Genomic DNA, 21,942 nt, shown 5'->3' with positions numbered 1-21,942 from the left:
AATGCCATGAGAACAAAAGTTTTTAGGGAGTGGAGCACATATTACTGCACTCCTCCAATGGGATATCATGAGGTGAGGGTTAAGGATTATAACAGACTTATTTCTTTGATATTCAGGTATGGAATTGGCAGTCAGAAGAATATGTCTTTCTACAAGCCCATCAGGAAACAGTGAAAGACTTTAAGCTCTTGAAAAATTCAAAACTGCTTTCCTGGTCGTTTGATGGAACAGTGAAGGTAATTTGAAGCACAGGTCTCTTTTTTAAAAAAGCATTCTAATATTGTAATGATTATATTTTGAAATCTGCAAGCAGATGGATGGTAAGTAACTACTCAGATTTTTTGATTTCTATTTTCTCATGCCTGTTTTCTGTTTAGTGCAGTCACCTACATCTGCTCTGTATTTAACAGTGTCTGTACTAAAGGACACTTAAAGAGGTCAGAACAACCATTGTGCTAAAGCTCTTGTTTTATAACTATGTATTCTAGATAATTATGCTCAGTAATACAAAATGTTCTTAAAAGTGTCAACTTCTGAATTTTTTTTGAAGGTATGGAGTATTATTACTGGAAGAATAGAAAAAGATTTTGTCTGTCACCAGGATACAGTACTTTCTTGTGATATCTCTCCTGATGCTACCAAGTTTTCATCTACATCTGCTGACAAGACTGCAAAGGTAGGCCAAATAGTTGAAATGTGCATGCATAAAAGTTTGGTATTCATTATGTATTATGAGTTCAAATGATGTACAGTATGTTTCTGTCTATGTGTCCTTCTCATATTTTGTGAGTTTTTAGAGGATGACATTGGCATTTAGGTGTCAAATAGATAGATGAATAACACGAGGGCTTTTGATTTCTAGCTTACTGATGATTTTTTGTCTATTACTAATAAAATGTAGTTCCTACTATTTTTATAGGTGATAAAAAGCACTGAAAGGGATTTACCTTTAACTGCACATCCACAGTAAATGTTTATGTAATTATATAAGTTGATACTTCTGAAAATCACTTTCCAGTGAAATGATGCTGCCTGGTTGGGGACATTGACTACTCCATTCTCTCCTTTTTTTTTTTTCTCTTTGTTAATGACCTCATCATCTGCCCATCATGACTACTCCATTCTCTTCTTTTTTTCCCTTTGTTAATGACCTCATCATCTGCCCATCTTACCCAACCTTGGAATTATGTGGGGTTCTATCCTGTCTTTCATACTCTGTTGATTACTTCTTAGGGTTTCTTGGCTTGTTCTTCTCTTCCTTGTCCCCACCCAGAAGATTAGGCTCTCCTCCTTCGTTGGTAGACCTACCTCTGGTCTGTGCTTCTTCCAGTTTTATCTTTCCTATGGCTATTTGAGTCTCCAGTTGAAACACCTCTGTAACCCGGTGGTTTATAAGCCAGACTTGTTTGCCCATGACCATCTCTTTCTGCTGCGTTGTTCCTTCTGTGCCTGGCTCTTTCACCTTCATCTCCTGGGCATGTGGTTTGGCTTGACACAAACTCCTTTTTTTACCTCGAAGCATTATGACTCACTCATTCTTCCAGACCTAGATTTGATGTCAGCTCTTTAGTGAACCCTTTCCTGGCCCTCAGGCAGGGTGAGCTGCTCTGCCTTCAGTGTTCCGTTACATATTACTCAAGTTTCTTAGAGCATTTACTTCATATAACTATTAACAATTCATAAGTCTGTGTTCTTGATTAAACTATAAAGTTTTCAAGGACAGGGACTGTATCCTGTTCATCTTTGTACCATCAGTTCTTAGTTCACAGTGTCTGGAACATGGTAATTTCAGTAAATTCTTGTTAAATGATGATGACAGAACCACAAGGGAGAATACTGGAAAGAAAAATAGAACATTTTGGCTGCTGAGACAGTAGGATAGTACAGTGACTAACCTTTAAAGAACACTTGGCATATATTAGGCCCTGAGCTAGGAATTTCGCTATTATCTCATTTCATCTTCACACCTCAGGTACTGTTGTCCCATTGTACAGGTGCTGAGACTGAAGCTAGAGAAACTTATGGGGGTTGTCCTAGGCCACAAGGAACTAGTCAGTGTAGGGGAGCCAGGATTCACACACACGTTGGCTTCACTCTTTAAAATGCTCTTAACTGATTTGCTGTTCTTTCTAAAGAAGTTAAGTTTAAAGAAGCTTGGCCCTTGAGCTGAAGTTAACTTAAGTAATTAAAGGGAAAGTCAGAAAAAAACAATGTTGCAAGTTGGAATTTGGGCTTCTAATGAAAATTATGAACTGTGGAATGTTAGACTTTCCATATGATTGAATTTATGGCTAACTAACCCTCAGGGCAGCATTTGCAGGTACTTATTTTTAGTGTATTTACTATTCCTAAACCATCCTAATTGCCTTCCAGATTTGGAGTTTTGACCTTTTCTCCCCTCTTCATGAACTGAGGGGCCACAAAGGCTGTGTGCGCTGCTCTGTCTTCTCCGTGGACAGTACCCTGTTGGCGACTGGAGACGACAATGGAGAAATCAGGGTAGGATGTTTGCTGACATGAAAGCACTGCTCTTTCTGTAGCTTTGGCTAATGCTCTGTACCACACTGGGGACATTGTTAATGTGACTGGGAAGCACAGGCCCTGGGGTTCTGGTCGGATGAGGCATTGTTTGCTTTGTTTCCTGTGCACGTTTTATTCACAGCGGCACTCCTCTGCAGAAAAGAATTCATTTTAGTTAGAGTGAAGTGTATGAGTTAGAGTCTGTGCATGTGAGGAGGCAAATGCCCAAGTTATTTGCAGTTGGCTGTCTGCTCTTAGCTTGAGAATGATTCATCGGAATTCTTGGACCCGAACCAAAGATTGTTTATAATGGCAGAATTTGAGGAAAATAATTTTATAAATCGTTAACTAGGTTGTAAGTGAATAAATGGCAAATTCTGCAGTTTTCAGCACTGAAAGAAAAGATCTCTTAATGAGACGGTATCTGTTAGATAGTCCATATTTACAATGTGGCCTATTGCAGTCCTCATGCGCCTGCCTGCCTCTAGTTTTGTTAGGATTCGGCAGTTGATGGGAAAAATGTGGGCACTGGTATGGCTGCATTAGTAACCAGTGTATTTGAGGAGCATCTTGTTTTTTGTTTTTTTGTTTTTTTTACAAAGGAAGATTTAAAATTCATAAGAGAGTATGCAGTTTGCAGGAATGGAGGCATTTCCAGATAGGCTGTCCAGGACAATTAAGATTCTCTTGCTTGAGGACTGAGTTACCAGCCTTCTCTGTTTTAATAATTGCATGTCAACTGAAGTGGCAGGGCTGCTTTGGGGACATTCATTTTGCTCTGAGTTCTCCTCTTGGATGAGAGTGCTCCTTTACTGGTTACGGAGTATTTCATTTTTCTGAAACCCCTGAGGAAATAAATTCTCTTTATTTAAACAAATGTCATTTAAAAATTTTTTTTAATACATTAAACAAAAATTTTATTTTTCTACTTGATTATTCAAAATGTAGGAAAGCTATTTATATATGTGTGTACATATATATCTAGCTTATATCTAGCTATCTTGATGAATTCTTTCTAATGAATTTCTCCATTTGGTTCTCTTGCATTACCTTTATAAATGATGGTTTTGGTGGTTTTCCCTTGCTGTTGATGCCTCTGCATTTCTTATTCCTTTTCTGATGGGCATTTATTTGAAAAATTAGAGTACTACTCATATATTAATTATCACTGAAAATAAATGAAAGCATTAGCATCTGTAATTAATTTGGCATATATTATACATATAAAACCCTGTAGGGATTTATTGTTTAAAACATGTTTGAATGACTTTAGGTGTTTGAATGACCTCTGTCAGAATTCTTAGTGGTAGATACTGGACTAGAATTCTATGGTTTTTTGCTTGTTTTTTAAGGTAGTTTCTTAGGCCTCTTTTTTTGTTTGTTCCTTTCTTCTGCCATTATTTTCTTTTTATTAAATGAAAAAAGTCACAACATTCTGACCAGTTGTTCTAAGCTCTCTTGTCTTATTTTTTTGGAGTATGGTTAATGATAAATATTTTAAGTAATGCATTTTTATTATAATTAGTGTTTTTTAAAAAATTGGATAGGGAATGCAATCTAAAAAAAACTCCTAAGGTATCACTGAATTGTAATTATATTTTTAAGAAAGATTTCCAAGTATGTTCCAGAAGAGATGGAGAGATATATAATACTTCTGGATGACCCTGTTAATGCATTGTATATCCTGTTTGTATAGATATGGAACGTCTCAAATGGGGAGCTGCTTCATTTGTGTGCTCCGATTTCAGTAGAAGAAGCTGCTACCCATGGAGGTTGGGTGACTGACCTTTGCTTTTCACCAGATAGCAAAATGCTTGTCTCTGCTGGAGGATATCTTAAGGTAAGAGTTCCTCAAAGACTGTGAAAGAAAAGAGCAGCCTATATCCTATTTTCACTTCCTGTTTCTCAGTTGGGCCTCTGACAACCCAGCAGAGTGGAAGGGCAATTACTGTTATTCTTATCTGGTAGCGATAAGACTGAGATCTTTAAAGCTGCTTTCCTCAGCTCTCTTGGAAGTTTTGATGACAGTGTTAGGAATGTTCTCTGCCCAGAGCTCTCATACTGCCCCATACTTAGATGATCAGAATGACTAGAAAGTTGGGTGTTTAACTTAATTTTATTTTCCACGTCACTAATTGTTAACTCTTGGTTGAAAGTCTTTAAAAAAATTTATTTGTGAAAAAAAATTCTTTCGTGAAATTTTTTTCTTAAATATTAGTAGTAGTAGTGGTTGTTGTAGTGGTAGTGAGAATAATAGCAGCAACATATTGCTTTATTTTATAGCCTACAAAATGCTTTCTTTACATAATCTCATTAGCCAGCTTTGTGAAGCTTAAATTTAATTATCCTTGGTTTATAGATGAGGAAACTGATGTTCATGGAGGTTGTGTTCCTAAAGTTATGCAGTAAGGTGGTTTGTGTAAACTTATTATTAGAGAATACAGAGGCCAAGGACTGAATGTGTTGTCGTGCCTCAGGGTCATTTTTTGGTGCTTGCATCTATTTATCCATCAGAATGTGTTAAGGGCGCCTGGGTGGCTCAGACGGTTGGGTGTCTGCCTTCGGCTCAGGTCATGATCCCGAGGTCCTGGGATCCAGTCCCATATCGGGCTCCTTGCTCAGCAGGGAGCCTGCTTCTCCCTCTGCCTCTCTCTGTCTGTCTCTCATGAATAAATAAAATAAAATAAAAGTGTTAAGTGCCCACTCTGTGCTAAGATACTGCTGTATGGCACAGTGTTTAAGACTTGGTTTTTGCCTTCCAGTGTCTTTTTTTTTTTTTTTTATTTGACAGAGAGAAATCACAACTAGGCAGAGAGGCAGGCAGAGAGAGCGGAGGAAGCAGGCTTCCCGCGGAGCAGAGAGTCCAATGTGGGGCTGGGATCATGACCTGAGCCGAAGGCAGAGGCTTTAACCCACTGAGCCACCCAGGTGCCCCTTGCCTTCCATTGTCTTATAGTCTAGGGGAAACAGACAGTAAATTGTCTTTAAAGTATAGGAGGGTTCTGGGACATGTCTGCATAAAGATAATGGAGTTAGCAGAGGTTTCTTAGGAGAATGGTTGGAGTGAGTGTTTTGATTGGTGGTTCACTTGTGAAAGGGATTGAAGATACTACATATTGTACTGGCCACTTAAAGTAGATTCCAATAAGTTAGATCTTACAGTACTTTTATTTCTCCCTGAAAACATCCAAGTGTAGGAAATGATTCTGATTAATTATCTGATGCAGTATAGATACTCAAAAAATTTGAAGTTTTTGGTTATATGAGACCCACATAATTGCAGTTTTACTCAGCATAAAAATCTAGCTTATAAGAAGGAGGACAATTTTTAACTGTATGAGGGGATGTTTGTTAGAACCCTTTTCAAAGAGTTTGCATTGAGAATACAATGCTCTTTATAAAATGTTGCACTGAACTATACCTTTCGGGGCACACCTTTAGTTATGGGGAAGGGGGTCGTGAAACTATCACCATTTGTTTTCCTTCAGTGTAAAGACAAACTGACTCTTAGACTGCTCTGAGCATGATACAGGGGTTCTTGAGCTCCATTAACTGCTGAAAAACTTAGTCACTCAGCTTTGACACTGAGCTTCTAGAGACCGTGTCATGTGATGCCCTGGGCCCCATAGAAGGCTGTCACGTAATTATGAATCTGGCTTACAAGATGTGATAGTAATTAGCGACTGGATTTCCAGAGTTCTTGGAGAACCTTGAAATCAGCAGCAGAATAGGTGTCTGTAGTGTAGGGGTTTGTGTCTTAAGAGTGTAAGAACCTATAGACTATACATTCAGTCTGTATGTTTGAGTGACAGGCTTTCTTCCCTCTGGTTTGATTGACTAGCCTGGTTAAACTGATTATGATCTAGCCCAGCCTGCATCCACCCAGCATGTTAATGAGACTATCAAAAGCACAGAGCAAATTAAAAGTAAAAAGGAACAGCTGCTGTAGTGTCCAAAGAAATGGGCCTTTTGAGTCTGTTTACTAAGGAATCCAAGCTATATAAATTGAATGTCAGTAAGATATCCAGTGGCTAAAAAGCTGTTAACTTTCAAAGTTATTTCTATCTATAGAGTAAAAAGTTAATGTAATTTAGCCGTTTACTTGTGTTACGCCGTGGAGTACATACTGTTAGAATGACAATTCCACATTAAACCATACTTATGAGAAGAAAGTCTGATTTGAAATATGGAATACATGGTGATAAATGCAGGTGTGCCATTCCTTAGAGGCAATAGAATGTAATGGTCAGGAGAGTGAGTCTTGGGCAGATTGCCTAAGGTCAGAGCCTGGCTCTGCCCCTCATTAGCTTTGTGATTTACAGAGATTGTTTAATCTCTCTATGCCTTGATTTTCTCATCTGTAAAATGAGTATAGTATCTATTTCAGATTTGGGAGGGTTAAAGAAGTTAATACATGTTAATATACATAGTGTTAAAGGAGTTAATACATAGATACATAGTGTTGCATAGTGTGCCCTAAGTAAATGTTAGCTATTTTAATTCACTTTATTTCTTAAGCAGTTTTAGGTTCACAGCAAAACTGAACAGAAAGTACAGAGTTCCCATATATCTTCTGACCCACACACGCTGCCCCACTCTCACCAGAGTATCAACAGAGTGGTACATTTGTTACAATCGATGAACTTCAATTGGCACATCACTAGCATCTTAAGTTCATAGTTTAGGGTTCACTGTTGGTGTTCCTTCTGTGAATTTTTCTTCTTAAGATTTATTTATTTGAAAGAGAGAAAGAGCATGCATGCATGTGTGGGGTAGGAGAGACAGGGGAGAGGGAGAGAAAATCTCAAGCAGGCTCCTTGCTGAGTGTGGAGCCCAACATGGGGCTCAATCCAACGACCCTGAGACCATGACCTGAGCTGAAGTCAAGAGTTGGATGCTTGGGGCTCTGGGTGGCTCAGTCGTTAAGCATCTGCCTTTGGCTCAGGTCATGATCTCAGGATCCAGCCCATATCAGGCTCCCTGCTCAGGGAGAGACCTGCTTCTCTCTCTCCCACTCCCCCCTGCTTGTGTTCCCTCTCTTGCTGTCTCTCTCTGTCAAATAAATACATAAAATCTTAAAAAAAAAAAAAAAAAAGAAAGTTGATCGCTCAATGGACTGAGCCGCTCATGCACCTCCATTCTGTGAATTTTGACAAATGTATAATGACATGTGTCTACCATTGTAGTATTATACGGAATAGTTTCATTGCCCTAAAAATTCCCTGTATTACTTGTTTTTAATGTCATTTTTTTTAAGTCCATATTCAAGTTAGTGGCTGGTGTAGTGTTCCTGAGTGGTTTGTTTGAATAGAGGGAGAGGTGGTGGGAGCACTAGATTAGGTACCAGAAACTGTTCCAGCTCAGCCACCTGCTAGCAGCATCATCTTGGGTGATGATGCCTTTTTTCTCTCAGAACCATGGTTTCCTTTTTCATAAAATGAGGCAGTTGGACTAGGTGATCTCTAAGGGCCTTACTATCTCTACGATTTGCTTCTAGTGACTAAAAACTAATGAGTCTTAAGTAGGTGGACTGTGTCCTCTGCAGTCTTGTTACATTGATATTTTATAAAGCAAAATTGTCAGTTCTGAAAAATTTCAAGTTACTACAGGTTGCGTCAGTGAGGTTTACTGAAGTCCATGGGGTAGACTTTCGTCAGTTACTAAGTGAACAGAAATAGCTGACCCAGTCAGCTGCTAGAATGCTAGGCACTGCCCCAGATACAAAAATGAGTGACACCATTATTTGTAAATAATACTCTGAATCTCAATGTCCCTTTTCAAAAGGTGTTCATGTACATTGTCTCTTTTGCCCTTATTTCAGCTGTGAGATACATGAGTAAGCTTTATGATCTCCATCTGGTAAATGACTATGAACACTGTGTAATCTTAGGGAATTCAGTTATCAGGAGGAGAAGGGGAGGATTTGGCCAGAGCACCTGCTGCATTTGAGACATTCAGTATTTATTTAGCAAATAAACGTATAGGCTATTTTAGAGAAACTTGGTCATTGGCTCTCGAATCATTCCTGGTGAAAAAGAAGATTCAGTAGAGAGAACATTCTGTCTGGTAGTGTCTATCAGAATACCAGTCTGTCTGCAAAGGGACATTTTTAAAGAAAAGAGAGGCATTCTTCTGTTCATTCCAAAGAGAAAGACATGCAGTGCAGTCATAGCCATGGTGGACTTGGTAAGCGTTGTGTCTGTACCTTTCAATAGGCTGCACATTTTCCCAGCATGCCTTGCAGTGGGGCTATGTTTGGTAGCTTTGAGGCAGTCATCAGAATTAATCAGGAGAGGCTGACCAAGTTGATTGTACTGTATTCAGCTTTAAACTTTAGACTTTTTTCCCTGCTTTTGCTCAAGTTTAAGAGTGGGGAGGTAATAGGGTGAAGGAGTTGGCTGGCACTACAGTTATCACACAGAGTAATTACCAATCTAATGAGAATTTTATTTTTCTCTGAACAGTGGTGGAATGTTGTCACTGGGGAATCCTCACAGACCTTCTACACAAATGGAACCTATCTTAAGAAAATACACGTATCCCCTGACTTCAAAACATATGTGACTGTTGATAACCTTGGTATTTTATATATTTTACAGATGTTAGAGTAAAGTAGTTAAGAATTAATGTAAGTTGAACTCTTTCTAATTTTGAACTGGAGAAAATTCTAGTGAAACTCTATATTTCGACTTTTTATAAAGCTGTGAATTGTTTTGCAGTTACTGCATTCATTACAAAAGTGTTTGTGGTTGGATGAATAATATTAATGTAGCTTTTTCCCAAATGAACACACCTTTAATCTTGTTTTTCATAATCATCATCATTATTGTGAAGAGTTTGTCCTTAAGATGCAAATGAAAATGTAAATACGTACCTTGTTATACTGTTGGTAAAATTCTCTCTTGATGCATTCAAATTGGTTGACATAATTAATGAGAATAATTTGGAGGAAATATGTATTATAATGCTATTATTAAGCAGGCTGTGCCTCAGGGTAGCAGACCTGCCTTCTGAACCACATATACCCCAAGGGGGATAGTTCTCCCAATTACATTCTTGGCGCTTATTTGCACCCCTTAAATTTGCTTTTAAAATATTATGTCTGCTTGCACAGTTTGCAGCATTTCTTTTAATTCACTCGATAAGTGAGTGTTGGATTTCAAAAGTTCTTTGAAGCAAAAGATCTTGTGAAGCAAAAATTACACCTGTTGAAGAGAGATTTTATTGGTCTACCTTTTCCTCACTAGCTGATGGCAGATCTGTGCCGCAGCTGGACTCCAGTTGTCAGTTTCTGAGTTGGGTGCTGTCCTGCTTGCTCTGGTTTTCTATGTACCAGACTTGTTACTTGACTGAACTTGACCTTTCATAATCCTCACTTTCTTTTTTTTTTTTTAAAGCAATTGTTCCATAGTTGAATTTTTATAAATTAGAATAATTGGAGAGGAGCCAGTTTTAACAGAAGATAAGTTTTAACAGAATTTTTCTAAGAAATATAGTAAAAAACCATTTTCTTCTAACTCTGTTTACTCAGATGAATGGCACGGTCAGTGCTGTTCTAAGTGAATTTCAGGAGAATTCTTGGTGGTTTTCTATGCAGTAACAAAAGAGTCATTGTGACTGTGGAAGATGTCACTTTTAACCTACCAACCATTCTGTTTTCCTTCTCTTTTTCCCCACCTTCTCTCCTTTCCTTTCCACCCTCCCTTCCTTCCTCCAAGGTTAATCAGGAAAGATAGCTCTTGAAGGGAACAAGTATATCAATTAGCTTTTTTTTTAACCTCCTGATTAGGAACTTTAATTGTAGTTTAAGTCTCCATTTCCCCTGACAATGCATTGTTAAGGGAGATGGCAATAAATTAATAATAGATGTGGTTCATATAAGAAAATAACCAAAATTCAAAAATTTTGCTGCTGCAATAGAAACTAAATCAAAGAAGTATTAGTGTTAATAGTAAGTAAGTAGTGAGCCAGTTTCTGTTTTGGTGTGTATTAGATGTGGTGTAGGTAGGAGGGCCTAGACCACTCCAGATGTATTTTAGATTAAATATTACTATTTAGCATTTAAGGGAGCCATAGATAGAATTATTAAGGAGATTTTGCTTTTTTTTTTTATGATGGGTTGAGGAACTAGTTCATAGGCTTACTGTGATTTAAGCAAATGTGATGTGAAAATCTTAATTTTATGAAAGAATTTCTGTACATGTATGTTGTGCTTAGAGTATCCAAATCATAATTTGATTTGCACACAGTGTTTAGGAACTCATTTATAACTCGGAATATAAAGTACTAACTTTTGGAATTAAAAGCCACCTGACTTTCGTCAGTTACTATTAAAGTGTAGAACAAACATCGGCTTTTAAAAAACCTTGATTGGCCCTTGTCTTTAAAATAAAAAGAAAAATGGGAAGAAAACGTAACATGACAAAAAGGCAAGGTAAAAAGCAAGGTAACGTGAAGGAAAAAGGGAAGCCTAGGGTCATGGAGCTGCAGTTTTCCAGGCAGCTCAAGTGGTCAGTCAAGGGTAGGGTTTTGTTTTGTATTTGCAGGTGAGCATTTTTCAAGCATTTTCCCTTGCTCTATTTTTTGTAATGGAAATTACATTGCATTTTGTATATGTAAAGGTTTTTTTTTTTACATTTTATGTGTCTTGTATGTTTTGAAAACTGTTTTGTATTTATGATGCAGGTCATGATTTTTTTTTTTTTTTTTGCTTTGGTATACATTTTAATACATGAAGTTAAAAAATATTATAAAAAATAAAATTCCTAAAGTATTTTTGAAAAACATTCTCGGATTGTTTCAGACTCCTTGCTTGTCTTTTGTTGATTAGAAAACAAATGTGAAAGCCTTTAAACTGAAGCTGTCATCCTTTCTATTAATGCTTTATCAACTATGTCTAATTTAATTTTATCAAAATTTTATCTCCTCAGTTTATCTCTGATTGCTACCTGATGTGACTGGCATGGTGAAGAGCTTGTAAAGAAGAGAATTCATTTATTTCTTCTTTCATTCAGTAAATATTTATTGAGATCTACCATGTGCCTGGCATTTTTTGTAGGAATTGGGGATATAAAAGTGAGCAAACAATCTTTTTCCGACTGTGGTATGGGCCAAGGAGAGGCAGAAAAAAAGTAAATAGAATCTATAGCATATTAGTTGCATATTAGTTGGTATGTTTGTGTGGGGAGGAGATAAGCTTTACAGTTTTAGATGGAGGTGCTCATGGAGAAGGTGGCATTTGAGTCCACACCTGAAAGGTGAGGGAGTGAGTCATCCAGGTGTCTGGAGAGATTCCCAAGCGAGAGTGCAGTGAGCAGAATAGTGGATGGGCTGCTCTGTCGGAGCTGGCAAGGAAGCTAGCTGGTTTGTGGCTGGAGAGTAACGAGGTGCATCACTGTGCAGGGCCTCCTTGGCAACTGTAAGGACTTTTCCTCTGCAGTGGGAGCTACTGGATTAGTTTGGGCAGTGGATTGATCTGACTTAAGCTTTAGTTGGTTCCTTTGGCAGTGGGAAATTGAGATTCAGTTGAAAAGGGGGAAAGTCATGGGGTACCAATGAGAGACTTTTGCAATAATTTGGGCAAAATGAAGGCGGCTGGGCTAGAATGGCAATAGTAGGGGGTGTGACATTTGGATTCTGTATATATTTTAATGATAAGAGTTAATAGGATTTATCAGTGGATTGGTTAAATGTTGTGAGGGAGACAAATTAAGAATGATACCAAGTCTTCTGCCCATTTTTTGATGTGATTATCTGTTTTGTGTGTGTTGAGTTTGAAGAGTTCTTTATAGATCTTGGATACCAGTCCTTTGTCTATAGTGTCATTTGTGAATATCTTCTCCCATCCCGTGGGTTGCCTCTTTGTTTTGTTGACTATTTCCTTTGCTGTGAAGAAGCTTTTGATTTTGAAGCATAAGGAATAACACGAAGGACACTGGGAATGGGAGAGGAGAAGTGAGTTGGGGGAAATTGGAGGGGGAGATGAACCATGAGAGACTGTGGACTCTGAGAAACAAACTGAGGGTTTTGGAGAGGAGGCCAGTGGGAGGTTGGGTGAGCCTGGTGGTGGGTATTAAGGAGGGCACGTATTGCATGGAGCACTGGGTGTGGTGCATAAACAATGAACCCTGAAGAAAAAAAAAAAAAAAAAAACGACACCAAGGTTTTGGCCTCTTGGGCTTGAACTATTGGAAGAAGATTAGAGTTGCCATTGACTGAGATGAGGCAGGTTTTTGGACATAGTAAGTTTGAGATGGCCATTAGCTATCCAAGTGGGGATGTTGAGTAGGTGGTTGGATAAAAAGGTCTGGAGTTCATGGGAAAAATCTGTGATGGCAATATAAATCTGAGAATCATTAGTGAATCAAATGTATTTAAAACCATAGGATCAGATGAGATCAGCAGTGAAACAGGTGTTGATAGACAAGAATGGAGTCGTAAGCCAGAGTCCAGGGCATTGTGAAGTTGGTGAGATGAGGGAGCAGCATAGGAGACTGAGAAGGACCGCAAAGAATCAGAATTGCAGCGTGGTGTGGTAAGTTATAGTGAATGCAGTGGGTGTGGGTCTCTTAACTCAATGTGATTTTGGGCAAAATTTCTTTATTGGTTTGTTCAGCCACCTGCTTGTCTTTCCCATATGGCTTGCATATCTACCGTGTGCCAAGCACTATTTTAGGTAGCAGCTGGGGCAATACATAAATACATTTTAATTGTTAGGAGAGATTGGGAATAACAGATAATAAGAAAACAAGAAAATATCAGCAGTTGTATCTGTTGAATGGGTATCTGTTCTTCCTTTTCATGGTTGTTGTGAAGATTTAATAAGATAATGCTCATGAAGTACTTTTACCTCAGCACTTGGACCAAGAAAGTGCTCAGTGAACATTCCTTAGTGTAATTCAGGTTGTGTCATCTTTGGCCTGACAGCAGTTCGCTGGCTGCTTTCTCTGCCCCCAGTCACATCCCTCTGCTGAATCTTTCCAAAATGCCATCTTAATCTTGTCACTTCTCTTTAAAACCCTGGACCTGTTGTGTGCTCTCTTGCCTCTGTGTCTTTGTATACACTGTTCTCTCTTCTGTACTCCCCATCTCATGGCTAATTTTTCCCTGATTCCTTCTTATCCTTCATATATTCTTTGAGATAACCCTTCTGCTGAAGGTCTGCCCAGTCCTTTCGTAGTGCCCTCTTCTCTGCCATGACTGTTAGCACCCGTATTTACTTATTGGAGTCCCTCATTAGATCGTAAGCTTCATGAAGCCAGGTCTGTGTCTTTTACACCACAGTCTAACATAAGCCTGGCTCCAGTTGGGAGTCTCAATAAATATTTATTGAATGATTGAAATTCCTGTATGTATGCTTGAGTGCCCGTAGCACATTCTGTGTTCTCCCTCTGCACTAGGATATCAAGAGGCTAATTAAGAAGTAGTAGGTCACCAGCATTTTCTTTATCTTTCTGCTTTAGTTTGGCATTTTATTGTGAAGCATCATTAGAGGAAAGTAAAACTTCACTTGAATAAAAAAGATTTGCTTCTAGATTATATGAAATGAATAAACATGCTCCTGAAGTGTTTCAGTTGGCAAGTATGGCAGTCTATTATTCAACATTATGTTACTATAATTTACTTACCAACCTTTAGAGAAGGAGGAAATGATTTTCGAATAATTCTTGGTCTCTGAAGATTGTCACTTGAATAGATTTCCTTGCTCATAACCCCTCCCCTGAAAACTACAGAGATACTATACAGTTATTAAATGCCTGAATTAGAATAGCTGCTATCAGGCTATGAGTTTAACCATAGAATTATAGTGTAGTTGTGTATATTCACAGGGAAGGGGTAGAAAAATATGAATCAAACATGGGACTCACCAGAGACCAAGTCTTTGAAATCATTTGGCATCAATAGCATATTACTTCTAAGGTGATATAAGAAGACCATAACTTGGGGAAATTTTCATTTAAATTATGATTCAAGAGATTGAGCTGCTGGTGTTCATTGTAAATCCATTTATGAGGTTAGGTCTTCAGAATGGGGAATACTGCTTTTCACAGAGGAGCGAACAGAAAATCTGCCTCTGTGATTTCCCATCGCCCAGGACTGGAGTAAGTAACTACAGAGAGCATGCCAGGCCCAAGTTTGGGTGGCGTGGTTCTGAGCAACTGATCAAACTGGAAAACACCCAGTAGCTGAATGAATGTGCTAAGCTCCTGCTTAGCACAAGGTGGCTCTTGTGGGGAGCGGGAGCACACATTTCACCATCCATTCAGATCTTCATTGCCTCCCCAGCCCTTATTCTGTCTTCATAGTACTTGAGTGGATTTGCAGACTCTACAGTCCTAGCTTAGAGAGGAAGAACTACACCCCAAGCAGTTAATCTGTGACAAAGCCACGGCCACAGTCCAAATCTGATTTTCTTTGTAGAGAGACACAGACCAACTGGGCTACATGTTGAATGTCAGTTTCAATTGGAAGTGGAATCCTCCTGGGTTTATGGCAGATGAACACTAGTCTAGGGGTCACGGCTTGGGTTTTAGCCCCTGGGGAAGATTTTGGAGATCTCTGTTTTTCATCTCTGATTCATTTTTAATTAGCAGGGATTCTAAACCCTTCATTTTGTGTTTATTTGCCCCACTCTGTCACATAACTTTCTAATACCTAACAAATCCTTTTTAGGAGGAAGGAAGGAAGAGCTGTTATTTTTTTACTGTTGTTTTCTGTGCCAGGTCCTATGCTGGCCACATTCCACGCATTATGTAATTGAATCCTCACAACAGGGCTGCAAGGTATTATCTCTTGTCTAGATGTGGAAACAGGTGCAGAGAAGTTAAGTCGCCAGCGCCCCACACACAGCGAAGTGGTGGAGCTGGGGTGTTTGGTCCATGCAGTTGGTCACCTCATTAAAGCCCCTGGGTGAGAGGATCCAGGAACATCATTTCAGTTCTGCACTTTAATTCATTATTCATTTCACTCATTCGCATCATGTGTCATGACTGATTCTAAGTCCTGAGCTGTCAGAGGTGGTCCTTGCCCTTGAGGAGCTTCTACTTTTGGTATTCTGGTTAGCCCATCTCTGTGTCTGTAGGGATTGCTCCTTGAAGAAAAGAACCAGGGTCCATTCTGGTAGGATCCAAATGGATGGCAGAGGTTGGGGGATGTTTTGGGTTTTCCAGCCCTTGGCTACTACCCAGCCTGGTCTCAATTCTCATATGATTCAAGCATTGAACATGGAAGGTAACAGCCTTATGGCCCACTCCCTGGAGATGCTTATTTCTGCTTTGAAACTCTTAGGGGGTTCATTTGAGATTAGTGGCAGCCCTTCTTCTGCCACCTGATTTCATTTCCTTTTCTCCTCTACCCTCCATTTGAAAAGGTGAGCCTCTCAGAGCCTTAGTTTCCTTATTTGTCAAATAGGGACCACAGTTGACTGCAGTTTTTTTGAGGGTTGAAAGATATGTCAAGCATCAGATACAGACCTCAATAGCATTATCATCTTTTGTTTCAGTTATAAACTTCCATTCCTTTGTTGCCTATGTTTCCATGATTTATGAAGGGGAACCTGTGACTTTGCTTTCTCCAGGCATCCTTTTCTACCTCGTGGTAGGTCTTTGTTTTGAGCTATCTGAAACTTTATTCTCTTTGGGATGTGTTTGCACCCATGAGTAGTGGAGGATTGGAAATGAGAATGGAGAAAAGAGACTTGGGTTTGGTGCTTGGTTGTATGGTAGAACTCTGGCTTTGGCTGTCAGGTGTATCCAAGTTCAAATCCTGGCTACTGTAACGTCCTAGCTGTGTGAGCTTCAGCAAATGTTTTAATTTTTTCAAGGACCTCTTCCCAAGGAGCCTCTGGTGTACTGCCCAACTTCTCAGGGGATTAGGAGGGCCTCATCCATCCAGGGGTGCAGCTTCTTACACTTTGTTGCACCAAAATTATCTGGGAAATCTAAAAACCTCCCTAAACCCAGACCTCATTCCAGGCCAATTAATTCAGAATCTCTGGAGATGGGACCTAGGCATCCATATTATTTTAAAGTTCCCCAGTTGATTCCAGAGTGCAGTGGAGATTGAGAACTTTGCTCTGTTGTCCTTGATGACCAGGCCATTGCCAGTTCTTCTGTCCAGCTGCTAGCTTTGACGACTGCTTCTACAGTGTGCTCCCATACCTGCTCTGCCGTGACAACCTCAGGAGTGTTGCTGGGCAGCACAGATGTTTGATATGTCTATGATATAAACACAGATGTGGGGATCTCTTGTGGTTGGATTTGATGGTTAATTTATAGAGCAACTCTTTTAGGATTATTACCATCAATTCCTCCTCTGGTCATGGCTTTTCTATCCAGGCGTCTCACCTGTGTGTACTTGGTTTCACTTTTTACCTAGTGCAATGATTATTCCCATCATGGCAGACACTGTTGGTAACCATCCTAATATCCAGTCTCTCCCTTTCCCTCACTAACAACTCCTTTATTGTTGGTGGCTGCAGTGTGCTCAGCTAAAATCAATAGCTACATTTTCCAGCTGCCTAAAAGGGGTGGCCAAAGAGTTGTGCGTTGAAGCTTCCAGGAAAGCTCCTAAAAGATTGTCTTACTCAGTTGGGGGGTAGGAGACCTTAGGTCATTATTCTTTTTATGGTCTGGAATGTGGATGTGCTGGGTAATACTCCAGCAGCCATTTTGTGATCATGAGGTGACCTTACAGATGTTATATGCTAAGGATGACAGAATAGGAATGTAGAAGGGGCTTGTTGACCTCCCATTCCAGCCCTGTACGATTTCTGAAATTCATATTACATAAGAAAAAAAATTCAGCCCTTTCCTGTTTAAGAGACTGTTATTTCTGATCTTTGCTACTAGTCCCTAAATTCAGTTCCTGATAATAAACCAACCTGGTGTATAAGAGTAGTCCAACAAATGTCAGTGACTCTGCATCTCTGCCTCCTCCACCCCCTCACTCTAGCCACAGACACGCTGTTCCCCCTCTGATAAGTACTGGACATCTAGCTGGCTGTGAGGCTGTTGAAGCTTGGTGGAATCTCAGAAAGTCACAAAGAAGTGCTGCATGGATCACGCCCAGCCCACAGATGAGTTTTATTTGGCCCACACTTATTTTTTAAAATGCTGAATTTGTTGCTAGCATTTGGAAATCTGGTGATTTTGCATAAATACTGATTTCTTAGAAAATCTGTTGACCCAGGGTCTTTATTTCTGCCTGGCAACAATGAGCTGAAAGTAAGTAGGAACTGCCCCCTGAAATGAGACAGTTGCTCTGTAAATCATCACATCCTCCCTCACTCATGACACCTGCGTGGCTCTGAAGCCATACAAGTTTGCAGCTTTCCATCTCCCTACCCAGACACACACCCTGGAAATGGCCTGCTCGAATGGTCTTCCTGAATTTCCTGTGCCTTTCTTCCCAGTCTCCCTTGACTCAACACTTAGCACATTGCGGTTTTTGTTTTTGTTTTTGTTTTTTCTCTTAGAAAACTAAGCATGCACTTTCAGTAAGTAGAGAGAAATCAGCCTTTCAAATGTCAGAAAACAGCTGATGTTGCTTCTCACTTGGAGGCGTCTTGGCTTCCCTTTTCACATATCTTATTGAGGAGAGGCAGTAAGAGGGAGAGCTGCAAGCTCCTCACAGAGCAGCTGTTGGGATGCTTCATTGAGGAGGCACTGAGACATCCAGAGGACAATTAAATTATTGAATATGGATTTCCTTGAACGGCTTTTATTACCATGTCATGAGTAAGAACAACCCCATCTCAGCTTGCACATACTGTCTGTCCTCTGAGACGTAACTTAGATGTTTCCTAAATGGCAGGACTTGGAAGATGCGCATTAGCCCTGCTGTGCTTGTGAGGACTGTTCTGTGACATGCATGCTCTTCAGTTGTCTGAACCCCTGAGAAAACCTCAGCTGTTGCAGGGACCCTAACGGAGCTGTACAGTGCAGAGTCTCTGTTGCAGTCTGATGTAAGTTTTTATACCCTTGGTCATTAACTACTCTTGGAAAGTTAGATGCCTATGCAGCGTTTACAGACCCAGGTCTCTGGGGTTTTGGAGAGTAAAACAAAAACTATTTCAATGATAAATAATTTGTAGTTACAGTTCCTTACGATGCACAATGTGCAGTATGTTGGGTCAGGAATGACCATCTTTGCATTAACAATTCTAAGTAGAATGGAGCCACGATGAACACAGAGGAAGTCGTCAGTGAGTAGATTGGCCTGGGATGAAGAGAGGAAACACTTAAGTGGAACTGGTATTCCTGGGTCTATACCAGATTCTTGGGGTTAATTCCCCTACAAAAATAAGACCTGGCTCATGGGTACTAACGTAATTTCACAGTATGCAGGATGGTGATTGGGTAACGAGCCTCAGGGAATTCTGTGCCTCCTTTGGAGCTGGTTTCTGTGGGACACAGGATTCTGTTGCTGGGGCAGCTAGATGCCTGGGTTCATTTGTACATTTTCATAGACAGCAGTAAATGGGAATGGGGTGGGCTAGGTGTAGGGGGACAGAAATGGAGTAGGGGGCAGGTTGATGCAGCCTTGGTGCAGGTAGACTCTGCTGGCCTATGTAGGCTGGTTCCCCAATTATATTTTAAGAAAATGTGTTTATTACCATCAGATTGCTTGATTTTTCATAGGAAACATACCCAGTGAATACCTTATATAAAAAGAGAACTGAAAAAATGTCTTAAAAAAAGGCTTTGTTCCATATAGACTTCTGAACATGGTCATTATATTCCAGTTCTGTGGGAGAATGAACTCTGGAGGCTAGCCCACTCATCACATTTTCCTTTCTGTTCAGAAGTAGCTTAAGAGCAATGTTACTGGCGGTCCAAGTGTGAATTTTTATTTTTGAGAATTTGGCCATGTGTTCATTGTCTAAGCCTCTTTATTGGCCCATCATATCCAAACATTATATACCCCAATAATATTCCTAACTATTCCAACAGAAACTCTGGTATGTCTTGAGAAAAACAACTGCCATGACTTATTAATGAATTAACTAGGCATACTTTTCATAGGGTTCATTCACCCAAACTTATCATAGAATATCATGTAAGAAAAATGAGTAATTGAATTAAAGTTCTTTTTTGGAATAATACTAGCATTCAAGGATCACGATTGCCCATGGATACTGCAGTTACTAATGTGTCAGACCCCCCCTTCAAGAAATCAGCTACATATCCCTTCATTATGTGTTCTGTCTCTCTTCTATTTGCCCCTTAGATCTCTCCTTCCTCTTCCCTGCCCTGTGTAGATCATACCAATGATCTCCTTGTCTTCTGGCTTCCAGTGGGTTCAGATAATGCAGGGTGGAGAGTGAGATCAGGCTATTTTAATCCCTGGCTCCCTCTCAGACTACCGCTGGCCATGTCCCTCAGCCTGTCTGGTAGCCCCCTCCATACAGTCTTCTCCTTTCCCATTCTCCCTCAGCCATTACCAGCCCAGGGACACTGTTCCACCCGTCTGTTTCCCTTCATGCTGCCAACACCTATGTAAGTATTCTATTTATTAAATTCTTAAAATATCCCAATTGGAATGTGCCATCTGCTTCATGCTGGGACCATAACTGATAACAAATAAGCATTTGATCCACAGAGAGAAGACTGCTGACCTCTTGGTGGTTACCAAAGATAAAAAGGGGCCAGATTAGCCCAGTTGAAGCATTACCATCTAAAATCCCAGCCCAAACCTTTCTTCAGGAAACCTGCTCTTTCTGCCTCTGTGAATGTCATCCCCTCTCAGGTTGGTTTTAGTGTTTTCAAAGCTATGTGTCTGTGCATGTCTGGCTGGTAGCACCCCATATGTTTTGGTGTGTGTTTCAAAGAGTAACAGACTTAGATCCAGGAGTGCAGGGAGATCTCCTGAAAGTCACCGGATATAGAATGTGAAATGTTGATCTTTCTGATAGCTCTAATATGGCCCTACATCATTTGATGTGCAGCTGGCACATGTGTTTTAGAAAAATGGAAGGGTTGATGTTGTTATGTAATGTTTTAGCCCCTACCAAAATTTATATGTTGAAGCCTGATCCTCCAATATGATGGTATTTGGAAGTGGGCCTTTGGTAGATAATTAAGTTACCTGGGGTCATGATGGTGGAGCCCTCAGAAGGGGATTAGTGCCCTTACAAGAAGAGACAACAGAGAGCTTGCTGCTCCCCCACTCTCTGTGCTTGTGTACTTACACACACACACACACAAACACACACGCAGAGGTCATATGACCACACAGGAAGATGGTAGATGCCTACAAACCAAGAGAAGAGCCCTCAGAGAGAAACTTATCTGCCAGCATCTTGATCTTGGACTTTCCAGCCGTCAGAACTGTGAGAAATACATCTGTTGTTTAAGCTACACAGTCTGATATTTCATTTAGCAGCCCAACCTGAGACAAACGCGTAGATGTTTTCCCAAACATGCTATCTGTATTGTCCCACACAAATGATCTATTTGGATGGTCCTTGCCGTTTTAGAAATTTGTTTTGGCAATTTCTCCTTGTAGCCTACTGTAATATTTAAAGACATTGGGTATTTTCTGGCTGAAATTTAAGCTTTAAAGGCCAATGTATCTTATTCAGACTGGTTGAACTTAGAAATGAGTAAATTTTCTCAATTTTGCCAATTAAAAAAGCCCTTTAGCTATAGCTGTTGGAAGAGGCTGGGCCTTTGCTTTTTTCCCTAAATGGAAGTGGGGAGGTGCTCACAGAACGATGCCAAGCACCGGTGGCTGTACAATTTCCATTTTATTTTGTGTGCTTTTTCTTTAATAGGATATAAATAATGACAAAAATTACAAAATTTATAACTGGAAGCCCAAGCATATTTACACATATGTTTCTGTCTTAGCAAAGCTACTATTTACTTTGCTCCTATACAATTACCTTTTGGTACCATATTTCAGTGTTATTTTACTCTCCATTTACTACATACATATCAACAGTGAATAGGCAAAATATATACAAGGAACTGTTCAGGTCAAGTAATTTAATATTGTATTAAAATTCTTCAACACTGAACTAAATCCATATACATTTGTCAGTTTGAAATAAAATTTAATTATCTTTCTTTAAAACTCACCAACTGATGAATAACCGATAATCCTCAGGTTTGAAATAATACTGGTTAATAAAAAAAACATTAAGACAATCCCACAATTTATCAATATCGCTATAATGAACTTCAAAATGATTCACAATATGATCAGTTAGAACAATATACGTTAAAATGTTATTTTTTTCTATAATGATATTGGTACTGTTTATATAATTTGATTCTACATAAATATACATTATGGTATCATACAAATACTCCACAGAGACATTAAAAAAATTAAAATACCTTAAAGAAATGTAAGTAAATTTTATTTAATCAAATAGTAAGCAAACATTTATTTGTTTCAAGAAAAGAGTTTTATTAC

At 39.4% G+C, this 21,942-nt stretch overlaps 1 protein-coding gene across 4 annotated transcripts in view; it reads left to right on the top strand.

Annotated features, from left to right (window-relative positions):
• Positions 1–11,506, top strand: part of APAF1 (apoptotic peptidase activating factor 1) — a 91,721-nt gene extending 80,215 nt beyond the window's left edge. For all 4 annotated transcript variants that reach the window (XM_046011328.1, XM_046011327.1, XM_046011329.1 and 1 more), the window contains exons 24-28: positions 117–236; positions 551–676; positions 2,374–2,499; positions 4,217–4,360; positions 8,985–11,506. In XM_046011328.1, coding sequence (XP_045867284.1) covers positions 117–236; positions 551–676; positions 2,374–2,499; positions 4,217–4,360; positions 8,985–9,131 — 663 coding nt within the window. In that variant the 3' untranslated portion in view covers positions 9,132–11,506. The remainder of the gene's footprint in view (positions 1–116; positions 237–550; positions 677–2,373; positions 2,500–4,216; positions 4,361–8,984) is intronic.
• The last annotated feature ends 10,436 nt before the right edge of the window (positions 11,507–21,942 follow it).

This window comes from Meles meles, chromosome 7 (genome assembly GCF_922984935.1).
Source record: "Meles meles chromosome 7, mMelMel3.1 paternal haplotype, whole genome shotgun sequence".
Lineage (NCBI taxonomy): Eukaryota > Metazoa > Chordata > Mammalia > Carnivora > Mustelidae > Meles > Meles meles.
Note: the sequence above shows the minus strand (reverse complement) of the source record. Positions and strands in the feature narration are given on the sequence as shown.